Source organism: Corvus hawaiiensis, chromosome 3 (assembly GCF_020740725.1).
Source record: "Corvus hawaiiensis isolate bCorHaw1 chromosome 3, bCorHaw1.pri.cur, whole genome shotgun sequence".
Classification (NCBI taxonomy): domain Eukaryota; kingdom Metazoa; phylum Chordata; class Aves; order Passeriformes; family Corvidae; genus Corvus; species Corvus hawaiiensis.
This window is the reverse complement of record NC_063215.1, coordinates 1,084,444-1,096,433: the sequence shown is the minus strand read 5'-3', so window position 1 is coordinate 1,096,433 and position 11,990 is coordinate 1,084,444. Positions and strand designations below refer to the sequence as shown.

The window sequence follows — 11,990 nt, the reverse complement described above, 5'->3', positions numbered from 1 at the left end:
CCTGCAAGGGGCTCTGAGCTCTCCCTGGATCTGTCTCTTCTCCAGGCTCTCCCAGCCTGGCTCCAGAGCAGAGGGAGGGAGAAGAAGGGGAGGACGAAGAGAGCAAAGGGGGGAAGGGAAGGTAAGAGCAAAGTTGGTGCTCTCAGACCTCCCCATCTGCCCTTCCATCCCGGCTCCTCCCAGCCTGGCACCCCAGCCCTGTCCCCCTCCTTCCCCAGCCCCTCTTTCCCAGCGTGTGCAGCAGGCAGCCCCCACTGGACAGCTCCTGCTCCGCTTTACAGTCGCACCCCAACCCCATCAGCTCTCCTCGGAGCCAGGCAGGGTGTCAGAGACCGGAAAAGGTTGATCTCTGGAGACATTTTGGGATGCAGGTGTGTGGGGAGGTGGGGCAGGTCGGGCCTTGCTTTGGCCAGGCAGTGCCCTGCTCTTCCACCACACCCCCCAGACCAGCCCTAGAGCATCCCAGCCTGGCAGAGCTGTCCAGCACTGGCACACCAGAGGCTGCCCCAGTCCTCCCTAACCCAGCTCCTGAGTCACCGAGTGACCAGAAGTCCCACATAGGGGGAGGGTCCACGGAGGCCCTGGAGTTTAGAAGGCTGACCACAAGGTGACCACGTGTCTGACCCTGCTTGCTCGTGGAGTCTACACTGGAATCCAGCAGTTGGTACCTGTATGTGTGGTTTTCTGTATCTTTTCTGTCTTTCTCTCTTTCTTCTCCTTCTAATTCTCTTTTCATGGAACATTTTGGGTAAGGTGACATCAAAGAGCTTTAAAGGTTGCTAGGTTAAATGGGGTAGGTTAATGCTATTTTTATGTGTTTTATGTTGAATTGCATGTTGAGTTAAATCCTTTGCCAAAATTCCTTGATTTTCTATCATTTGCCACCAAAGTTCTGTGTAATTTTGACATCTTGAGAATATGTGGTTGGTATTTCTCCTGTGTGCCAACCCTGAGTAAAGGAACCTCAGTTGAGCCCCTTACATTTGAACACCCCGGGCTGTTACACAGGGTCACTGCACCCTTCGTCACAACTAGTGCAGACTGGGAGAGCTGCTGCATCCTGGTGTCACTGGAAGGCACAGAATCCATGAATGCTTGAGGTTGGGAAAGACCTTTAAGCTGTTTGTGCTCCTCCCCACAGCAGGGCCTGCAATTTAGGAGATGCCAGATGATCCCACTGAGGGAGACTTTGGCCAAGGAGTCCTGGCAGAGACTGGGCAAGGTGCAGAGAGCCATCTGGCTGTACTGGAGAGGGAGCTGGCACAGGTGAGAGTAGCAGGTGAGGGACCCTGAACCCAGCCCAGGCCTGAGGCCACCCCCACTTGCTGCACTGGGTCCCTCCCAGTCAGCCCAGTTGTGGCACTGGATCCCCCCCACTCACTCCAGCAGCTGCACTGGGACATTCCCCACTCAGCGCAGGAGGTGACACCATGGCCAGGGGCACCTCCACTCCCAGTCCGCCTCCAGGAACCGGCCCAAATCCCCTCCCAGCCCAGCTGTCCCCAGGCCCTGGCACTCAGCCCTTGCAGCACACGCTCACCCAGCCCAGCTCTGGCTCCTGTCACTGGCTCCGGGTCTGCTTGGCCAGGGCTGGGCTTGGCAGAGTTTGGGCCCGTTCCCCTTTTGTCCCGCAGGTTCCCAGCTGAGCAGCTCCAGAGCACAAAACCTCGCTGGATCAACCTTCCGAGCCCTCCGTGCGAGTGACAGGCCAGGCTTGGTTCCCAGCGCTGCCTCCCTTGGCACCTGCCACTCCCACTGGTTTCCCTGGATGTTGTTGTGGTTTGGGGCTTCCTGCTCTCTCTGCTGTCCCTGCAGACAGTGAAGCTGCTCCTGGAGCAGAGACCCTGAAAGGAGCAGAGCCTCTGCTGCCACACGCCCTCCCCCAGGGCCATCCCGCTGTCCCCTGCCTGTCTGCCCCACACAGAGCTCGAGTCACCCCCAGCTGGGGCTGCCCTGAACACAAAGGAGGCACAGAGCAGCACGGTCCAAATCAACTCCTTTATTAGCAGAGCCTGCAGGGGATGAGGCTGAAGCAGCCCTTCAGGAGCTGGAAAACTGCCTTTGGGGCAGTCCCTTCTTGTCTCACAGCAGCAGATCCAAGGGGGGCTTTGAGTGCTGCCTTTGCCCTTGCCCTGGCCCTTGGGATCAGGCTTGGCCACGAAGCCGATCGGCCCAGGGAAGGAGTTTGGTTTGACTCTAGGACAATGCAGAGGGAAGTGCTTATGGCAAGAAGGATGGAGCATTCTGGCTTTATCATGAAGCGAGGGAGTTGCTGAGCGATGGCTGCAGTAACACACCTTATTTCACCAAATTTGGGAGCAATTAGATACCATTGGCTGTGTGTGGCTTGAGTGTCATTGTTGTAACTGCATTTTGTGGAGAGCCTGGTACAAAGTTCTTCTAAGCTGCAAAGCCGTTGTGGTTCTTCCTTCCCATGGACGTGGCCTAACGCTTGTCCAGCTCAGACAGTGCTTCCTGCTTGGTAACTCTCTGCCACGCCTCAGGGATTTCTCCTTTGCCCTGAAATTTCCCATTGTACAAAGCTTCCAGCTGTGTCCTGAAATGAGACACAAACCATTTCCAGTAGGCCTGCATGGATGAATCAGGAAGAATGTTCCATGTGGAAACAGGAGGTCCAGCATTACGGTATGTCTTGTAAGGGAACCACGGGCCACCATCAAATCTGAATTGGCAATCACTTGCAACAAGGCTGGAACAAATATCAATGACCAGGTAGTTCGTCTCATGCCACTTGAATCCCGTCAAAGCTTGTGGGCGATGGAAGACCAGCTGATGGTCTCCATCATGATTCCGCATGGTGTTTGTGCAAACAGCCCCACAGAAGGGACACTGCTCCCAGCACCCCGAGAAATGCTCTGCCAGGATGGTGTGAGGCTGCCTTGCAAACGAGCTCATATCGGCATCAGCAAATTCTTTCCTGAGCCTGTTCTTCAGGTCATCCAGAGCTTCTGCCATGACACTGCTCAGGAACTCAATGTCTGTGACCTCCTGGTGCTCAATGCCCTTCAGGTCACTTCTGGGCAAGTTGATCACCTCTGTCAGTTCCCTGCAAATTTCATCCAGCCAAAGAGAGACTTTGTCTTCTCTGTCTTTTCTGTCTTTGACAATCTGGGTTGAGAAGGAAACAGCTTTCAGGATGTTTCCATAGAGAAGATTAAGGGAGGAATCTAAAAACTTTTCCAGCCTCCTGTTCCCATCTAAACAGTAACTCCTAACTCGTGTCTCAGTGTAACTCTGACAAAACTGTTTTGGAAACCTAAGGTACTCCTTGAAATACTCAAAATTTTCTTGTTCTGCCAGGTATCTCAGGAGGGAGACTTCCAGATTGGCTCTGTTGCTCTGGAAATCTGGGAATTTGCCCTGCATGTCCTCAGCAATGGCTTTAGCCGTCCTCTCATAGACCGCCCGGTGAAGAGCTGGTTCAATCTTGTCACAAAGGAAAACAGCAAAAGTTGTGATAGAAGTGGCTCCTTGGCAGGAAATCTGGAAACATTGGAAGAAATTCTCTCTCTTGCTGTTCAGGTACACGACTGGGTCATTTGCCTTTTGGAACGCTTCATGCATGACTTTAAACCTTTCTGCTGCCATTCTGCAAAGATACAGAGACAAATCTATGCTGTACTCTCTGTTAAAAGTACATTTTGCATTGCTGGGGATGGAGTTCACACCTTCCTGTACTTCATTGAGTATTTCATGAATAAAATTTCGACTGTAATCCCGTTTCTCTTGTTCCTTCTTATCAATGTTTGCTCTCACACACGCTATGATGCTGTCTGTGATGTGCTGCAAGCTGATCACATCAGCGTTGGAAATGCTCCTGGGATCTTGGAAGAAGCCAAAATACTTTTTCTTCATGACGTGTTTCTCCGTGTCAAAAGAAAATCCTCTGCCTTTGGGAGATGATCTGATCCGGTCATGGAGTCCTGGCTCCTTAAAGTGCTCTAGAAGGACATCTTCGATTTCTGCATTGATATCCACAGGTTCCTGAGGACAACCAGCACGGGAGACTTCGGCAATCCAATTGTTCCAGACAGAAGTAAAGCTGTCCTTCAGTTCTCTCTCACTGAGGCTCTTCCCTTTCAGAGTCACAGCCAACTCCCTACTCCTCCTCAGGAGCTCATCTTCATATTGCACCTTCCTTGCATCCAATTTACTCTGCTCCTTCTGTAGCTCAATAAGATTCTCACATTTCTTTTTTGTTTCAAGAAGAAGAGCCTCTTTTAGTTCTTTCAGCTTCAGCTCTGTGCTTGATTTCCACTGGACCAGTGTCTCACGGTCTTTGTCCTCCCTGAAATACTTTTCCACTTCTTTCTCAATGGCATCACTTGTCTCTTGCACCTGCCCTTCAAGGTATTCTCTGGTGACGTTCTGCAAGTCCCCATTCCGAATTTTGTTGTCCAGTCTCATCTGCATGTCTAAGACGTGACTCCTCAGCCTCCAGGTCCACTGACTAAAGGCGCTTTCCAGTTTCCTGTACGCGGCAATCTCCAGGGAATTCTTGAAGCTGAAAACAAAGTTTTCATTCAGCAACGCATTCCAGAGGTCACCAATACGAACTTTTAGGTTCGAGAGCCTCAAAATGCTGCGCTGCGACTGCTTCTGGGCAGCCTGGAGGATTTTGCTCTTTAGTTGCTGGACGTTCTGGCTGTAGGTGGGGTTGGGTGGTGCCATCGGGGGATTTCCTTCCCACAGGTGAGCAAAGTAGTGAATGTGGGTGTTCACATCAAAGCCGATGACATCGCTGAAGGAGGAGATGTCACAGAATTCCTGCTGGGCAGCTACCACAGTCATTTCATCCAGCTTTTCCTGCAAACGCCTTTGTCCTTCCATGTTCTGCTCCTTGGCAGTTGCTTCTCCCACGTTTTGGTGGACAAAGAGGCAGCTTGGGGAAAGATTGACTTTCTTCATCCTCAGGAAAGCCTGCACAGCGATCTGGAGAACATCTTGCATTTCTGATGGATTTTCTCCAAAGATATTGATCACAGTCAAGTTGCCAATGCCAATGACAAAGGTGGCCAGCTCATTGTCGTGGTTCAGGGAGTGTTTATTGGCCATCTCAATGGCACGAAGTCCCTCTGTGTCCACCACCAGCACAAAATCAAAGCCCAAGTCTTGCTGCAGCTCCTCGCCCACTGGGATGAGCTGCATAAAGGCTCCGCGGGTGCATCTCCCCGCGCTGACGTTGAACTGCAGACCAAACATGGCATTCAGCAGGGTGGACTTGCCTGTGCTCTGGATGCCGAGCACGGAGAGCACAAACACTCGTTTGTCCCCCAGCCTCTCAATTAAGCTGTCAAAGATTGCTCCCACCCAGCGCAAGGGCAGGTAAGAAGCATCCCCATCCATCAGCTCCACGGGATACCCCGAAACCATCAGATCTGCTGCAATCTCCGGCAGTTTGACAAAATTGTAATTCTTTGTCTTCATTAACTGCAGAGCTTCATAAATCTGCCCCACCTCTCTCAAGACATGCTCCAGGCCAATGGATGAATCGTTGATTTCATCAGAGAGGGCATTCAACCGACTCTGCAGCTGAGCTTCCATGCTGGGTTTTTTCTTGCTTTTCTTTCTTGCCAGGACTTCAGACCATAACTCGTGATAGTCTCTCCTCAGTTCTTCAAGGCGACCGCAGGACAGCTCATCCATAAAGACCTTCATCCAGTGCAGGAAGTATTTCTTGGTATCTGCTGGCTGGGCCTGGAGAAAGCCAAGGAATGATTTCATCAGCGGGTTAAGGGGGAAGGCTTGTTCAAGTTGCTTTCTTCTTAGTGCTTTCTTCTCATATTCGATTTGGCTGCGATGATGCTCAATGCTCTTGTTCCTCTTCTCCTGTAAGCGAGTGAGCTCTTTGTCCTTTTTGCACCACTGGTACCACAGTTTTCCTTGAAGGGGCAGGAGCTGGGATTTGATCTCAGACAGCTTCTCTTTCTTCAGAAGCTCCACCAGCTTCTTTGCCTTTGCTTTGGCTGTCACACACGCAGGCTGATCTGCATCCACTATGAATCCATGCTGGTGAGCTTTATCCAGGCATGCATCCAGGCTGAAACATGGATTAGATCCTTCCAGGAGATTCCCAATTGTCTTGGTCAGCTGGACCATGAGTTCTGCTTCGTTTCTGTTCTTGATCCCTATTGTTATGTTTTTGCTGGCTTGTCCAGCTGCAACATTCTCTTTTTCCGTGAGAAGACAAACCAAAGGACTTTGTGACTGCCACAGGCCCTGCAAAAGCTTTTTCCCCCTGTTGTCCATGTGCTCTGAATCGGATACGAGAGCCACGTTGACAGCAGATATCTCCTGCAGGAACTGCAGCTGTGCTCCGTGATCCCTGGCATCTCCATGCAGGTTACAGAAAGCCACGCAGCACTCAAAGGTGTCATCAGGGCTTCCACGGGGGCAGTACCAGGTGATCTCCACCACCCCTTCCATCAGCAAACGCTCTCTGGTGCTGCCTCTGCAGTGGCGGTGGAAGAAAGTGTCGTGTTTGCGTTTGCTCAGCAGAGCGTTCAGGAGCTGAGACTTGGAAGAGGAGGCCGAGCTGCCAATGCGGATGAAGGACACAATGGGTGTCTGTACCTGAAAGATGAGTTTGTTGTTGTAACTCTTTGTTCTGGCCTGCTTTCCTGACTTGTCTGCCTCTTTCCAGCTCCTTTGGATTTGGCTGAGGGCGTAGAGCGGGAACTCGATCTGTGAAGTGCACGGGTTGGGCACCAGCAGAGGCAGCGCCAGTTGGCAGAACGCCAGCTTGGTTGCAAGGGACTGTCTCAGGAAGTCATCAGCACAATGGAAAATGGCCATCTGCAGGTCCATGGGGTGCACACGGCTGTCCCTGCTTCCAGGTTCAGGGACTGCTTCTGTGAAGTTGTCAAGAAAGTTTTCAAAGGAGTCTGAAGGTTCGTCCTCTTGCTCTGTCATTTGTGGCACAGCTGCAAGTCCTGCATTGTTCTCGTCCCAGCAAGTCAGGTACCTCACCTGGTAATCCACTGTGAGCAGCTTTTGCAAGAAGTAAAATGGCAGTTCCTTGTCCTTGCTGGGCTGGCTGTCCTGCAGAGATGTCTTGCAGATGGTGCGGAAATTTCCCATCCCCATTTTTCTTGGATAGTGACTTTTGAGTCCAAGGCGCTTGAGCAACTGGAGGAATTCCTGGTTTGCAATGGCTTCATTTGCTTGGGATTCGCTGCCATTTGACTTGGACTGGGACTGACTGGGGAGCTCAGGTGGTGGAAAAGTCTCTTCCATGTCTCTGAGTATATTCTCCACCCTCTGTTCATCCCATTTCTCATCCAAACACCCTCTGATCAAGGAATGCAAGTCCTGTTCCAGCCTCTCCCAGTCTTCGCCTCCACTGTGCTTTTGGAGGAGATTCTTGATCCGTGTGGACCACAAGCCTTGCATGTGATCTTCCATGAAAACTAAACGCTCCCTCTTCTGCTCAGGGGACAGCTCTTGACTTTCGGGTGTCACACTCAGACCCGTCAGCAGAAGGGAGGCCTCAGCTCTGTCGGCATCTTGCTCCTTCAGGTTCACGTACTCCTCATGTGCCGCTTCCATTTCCTTGGCCATGTACTGAATTTCTGGGTGTCCAAGGAGGTGTGGAAAAGCGCTGCTTTCCACGTCGTACCCTGTGCTGGTCGCAATCAAGAGCACCAACAGTTCCATGTCCTTCTCAGCCCGTTCCTGGAGAGACTGGAGCAAGGAATAAATGGCGAGGCTGGTGGTCAGGGTGGCTTCTATCTTTGCTTCATGAACAGCAGAAGCAGAGCTTCCTGGTGCATAGGTGACAGCATGGATGTGCTCCTTCATTTGCTGCAGTGTTTTGATGAGCTCTTCCAGCTCAGAGACCTTGGGAGGTCTGGGAAGCTGCTGCTCAGTCTGGAAGATCCATTGCATAATGAAGGAAGCCTCAGGGAAGTCCTTGACAGAGTAGATATGAGGATCCAGGAGGCTCCTCAACATTACCTTGATCGAGGTGGTGTTTTCTGGAGGTGACTCCTGGCAACTGCGCACGGTGTTCACCAGGAAGTCCTGCAGGCCTTTGTCCGACAGGCACACATTGATCCACACACTGGGGTTCTTGGTTTTTGCATGCAGACCCTCTTTTAGCTCCATCAGCATGAGCAGCTTCCTTTCATCCACCGTCACCTCCCAGCTCTTCACAGTGGCCATGAAATCTCTGGCCTCTTGCACTGCACTGTCCAGTTCCTCTCCAAAAATGGTGCCGACGCTCTGATTTGTCAGCGCTTTGTACGCAGCCCTGAGGGCTCTGCTCATCTGACTGACGGACTTAAAATCCCTGCTGTGATTGCACCGGATAACATCCCACACTGGGATCAGCTCAAAGCCGCGGTCGATAACGCACCACGTTGTGTTATCAGACACGAGCCCCGTTTTCCACTGAGGAAGAGAAGCTGTGTCTGGTGGGCCCCCTGTGTTGACCACGTAGAGTTGAATCGCTGTGTGGGAACTCTCTCCGGCTCTTCCCTGGATGGAAGCCTTGGAGCTGCTTTTGGAAACATCCAGGGTCCCTCCTACACTGGCCCCGAAGCCACCCCAGCTGGCCCTGACAAAGTTGTTCAGCGCTTCAGAGGTTTGTCGCTTCATTTCTTCCCGCTGCTCGGCTCGGAATCCTTCTGTAGACGCCTTCCACCAGAATATCCCCCCAAAGTGGAGGGGACCCTGGTTTATGTGGGACCCAAACCTGTTGAAGAAGTTCTCACACATCTTCAGCAGGGTGGGGCTGTCTTCTTCCTCAGTGAAGCTCAAAAGCTGCTCCATGTCTTGCAGCTCCTGCAGAGCCGCATCCGAGAGGCGAAGCTGATGCCTTTGGAAGTAGCAGGAGGCCAGAGGGATGTACTGGTACTTGGTGGTGCAAAAGTAGCTCTGCTCAGAGTGGGACTGGTGGATGTTCTGTGACTGTGAGGAGCTGCTGTGATTTACGCCCGATTCCAGACAAACCACCCAGAATGCGGCTTTGGCAGAAACGCTGATGCTGAACCCCAGCTGCTCCATGGACTTGGTGAAATTGGATTCTGCCGCAGAGGAGGAGAACTCCTTCCTCTCAAGCAGCGATCCTTGCTCCGGACCAGAGAGCTGGAATCCCTCAGGAACCCTGAGGAGCTGCTCTCGCTTTGCCAGCACATCTTCAGGTCTGCTGGTTCTGTAGATGCCCTGCAGGGCCAGTCCCCCTGACGCGCGGCTCAGCACCTCCGTGTCGGGGATGTGCTCCGTCCTGCCTGCTGACAACTCCTGCTGCTCCAGCTGCTTGTGGATGCTCTCCAGCATATCCGCCAAGGGCTTCTTTGGCGATGGCCAGAACTCTTTTGGAATTTCCATGGCTTTCCACAGAGTCTCTGCTTTCTCTCTCAGAGCATCCTGGCTGTGGCTCTTGAGCATTTCTGTCAGATCATTTAGGGCTTGTTTGGCCACTTCTTGTCTCTGTTTTGTCTTTTCCAAGTGCTCCTTCTGCACCTCTTCAGTGGTTGTTTTGTCATCTTTTATTTTCAGGAGTTTCTGGAGTGCCTTTTTCTCCCAGGGGTGCCGTGCTGCACACTCCAGCTTGAGGTAGTCTTTATATTCCAGATGTTGCAGGGCTTCTCTACACTTGATTCCCAGATTCTGCAACACCTTGGGCACCCAGTATCCAGCATCCAGTCCTTCCTTCTGAAATGCCTTTGCCAGCTGTGCCTTGGCATCCCCCTCTTGCGTGTCCTCCTGCGAAGCCATGGCTGTGGAGGAAGAAAAGAGACTGTCCCTAAGCTGTGTTGTCAGAGGCCCCAGCCTCCTGGCAGAGGCTCTGCAGCAGCTGCGGCCCTGGGGATTGCTCCCACCCGGCTGCTGGAGCCCAGCCTGCGATGGCACAAGAGCCAGGGTCTCCTTCCCAGCACACTGGATGTGCCTGTTGCTTTCCTGTTTGCAGGATCAACCCTGAAGCTGAGTGTGTATCCCACAGACAACACAGACACACACAGACACACACACACACACACACACACACACACACACACAGACACACACAGACACACACAGAAACACAGAAACACACACAGACACACACAGACACACACACACACACAGACACACACAGACACACACAGAAACACACACACACACAGACACACACAGACACAGACACACACAGACACACACACACACACAGACACACACACACAGACACACACAGACACACACAGACACACACACACACACAGACACACACACAGACACACACACAGACACACACAGACACACACAGACACACACACACACACAGACACACACAGACACACACACACACACACAGACACACACACACAGACACACACACACACACAGACACACACAGACACACACACACACAGACACACACAGACACACACACAGACACACACAGACACACACAGACACACAGACACACACACACACACACACACACACAGACACACACAGAAACACACACAGACACACACACACAGACACACACACACACACAGACACACACACACACACACAGACACACACACACAGACACACACACACACACAGACACACACAGACACACACACACACAGACACACACAGACACACACACACACACACACACACACACACACACACAGACACACACAGACACACACAGAAACACACAGAAACACACACAGACACACACACAGAGTCACTCGGCCACACACCCTGCCCTGGGCAAGGTGCTGCCTTCACCATCACCCCCATCCTCCCAGCAGGACTCCTCTATTCACAAGTGCAGACAGCCCGGGGGCATTCCTGGCTCCCTCGAGCACTGGCACAGCCCCTCTGCCCATCCAACAGCCCTGCCTGCATCCTGCACCCTCTGCCCAGCCCCACGGCTGCCCTGCTCGCTGGCTGGCCCAGCTTGCTGCTCCCAGCTCCCGCAGGCAGCGCTCACACACTCCCCCCACGGGCACCCCACGCTCCCCAGACACGCTGTCCCCACACCCGGCACGGCCACACGGGGTCTGACCTGTGCTCCTGCTGCAGCTGCCAGCGCGCAGCCCGTCCCTCGCCCCACACTCACCTGTTCCCAGGAGCTGCTTCCTGGCACACCCAGGGGCTCATTGCAGTGCAGGGGGAAAATCTACAACTTCAGGCTGCTCAGGGGTGAGTTACAGAGGGCCTCGGGAAACAGTTCTGGAGGATGCTGGCGTCCTGTCTTGGGGATGGTTCTTATCCCATAGCCAGTTTGGTTGTGGTTTTGTTTCATGTCTGGAGTTGTCACTGTCTGTCCTCCCCCCACCCAACTCAGGAATATCACAATGGGTGAAGGGTGGCCTGGGATTCTGCGGGGGGTTGGGGGCCAGGGGCCGCTCTTCCTTCCAGTTGGGGCAATCAACACGGCGGCCATGCGGCACAGTGGGTCTGACCTGAGATCCTGCTGCCCTATGCGTTTTTTCTTTTTTTTCCCCTCTTGGCTTTTTCTTGCTTCAGCACTGTCACCAGGGCTGGCCAGCTTGCTTCTCTGCTCCTCTGCTGCTTGGGAGCCCAGAGCCAGTGTGTGCTGTGCCGAGACCCGAGAGCACCGCCCACCCCCACCAGGCCATTCCCCTGGCACAGCAGCCTGACCTCAGGACCAGCCCTGGCCGGTGAGCTGTGCAAAGGAGCAATTCCCCACCCAGCCACCGCTGTTTCTGCCACTGCTTTGGGGTTTTTTGCTACACTTCGATTCAGGGCCCCAGGTCTGCTCACCTCTGCTCTTCCCGCCCGCCACTCTGGGGTTCCTGCGACGGTCCAGCTCACCACCCAGAGTGGTACCGAGACCGGCTGCTCCCTGTGGGTTGTGCAGGGGAAGCCATCTCTTCTCTCCCCTCTCCCCTGAGCCGCCATTGCCGTGTGGCGAGGCAGCTGAGCTCGCGCCACAGCGCCCCCTGCAGGCGTGGAGGAACCATCGCCCCTGCCCTGCCCAGCCGGGAGCCACCATCGCCCCTGCCGGCCGTGAGCGG

At 53.4% G+C, this 11,990-nt stretch overlaps 2 protein-coding genes and 1 long non-coding RNA gene across 6 annotated transcripts in view; 1 reads left to right on the top strand and 2 right to left on the bottom strand.

Annotated features, from left to right (window-relative positions):
- The first annotated feature begins 82 nt into the window (after nt 1-82).
- On the top strand, nt 83-1,233 carry LOC125323149. Of its 2 annotated transcripts, none has more exons than XR_007202397.1 (3): nt 83-121; nt 219-670; nt 1,145-1,233. It is a non-coding gene; the product is annotated as an uncharacterized LOC125323149 (long non-coding RNA). The 2 variants fall into 2 exon arrangements; XR_007202398.1 differs by having other exon boundaries at nt 91-121; nt 282-670.
- LOC125323148 overlaps nt 1,074-11,990 on the bottom strand; it is a 23,689-nt gene continuing 12,772 nt past the window's right edge. Inside the window, exon 2 of one of the 2 annotated variants that reach the window (XM_048297822.1) lies at nt 1,074-1,731. In XM_048297822.1, the coding sequence (XP_048153779.1) occupies nt 1,155-1,731 (577 nt within the window). In that variant the 3' untranslated portion in view covers nt 1,074-1,154. Of the gene's footprint in view, nt 1,744-11,990 lie in introns of both variants that reach the window. The other variant, XM_048297823.1, reaches the window with a different exon arrangement.
- The window catches only part of LOC125323145 (interferon-induced very large GTPase 1-like), a 13,236-nt gene continuing 3,230 nt past the window's right edge, over nt 1,985-11,990 (bottom strand). For both annotated transcript variants that reach the window (XM_048297816.1, XM_048297817.1), the window contains one exon: nt 1,985-9,743. In XM_048297816.1, coding sequence (XP_048153773.1) covers nt 2,446-9,741 — 7,296 coding nt within the window. In that variant the 5' untranslated portion in view covers nt 9,742-9,743 and the 3' untranslated portion in view covers nt 1,985-2,445. The remainder of the gene's footprint in view (nt 9,744-11,990) is intronic.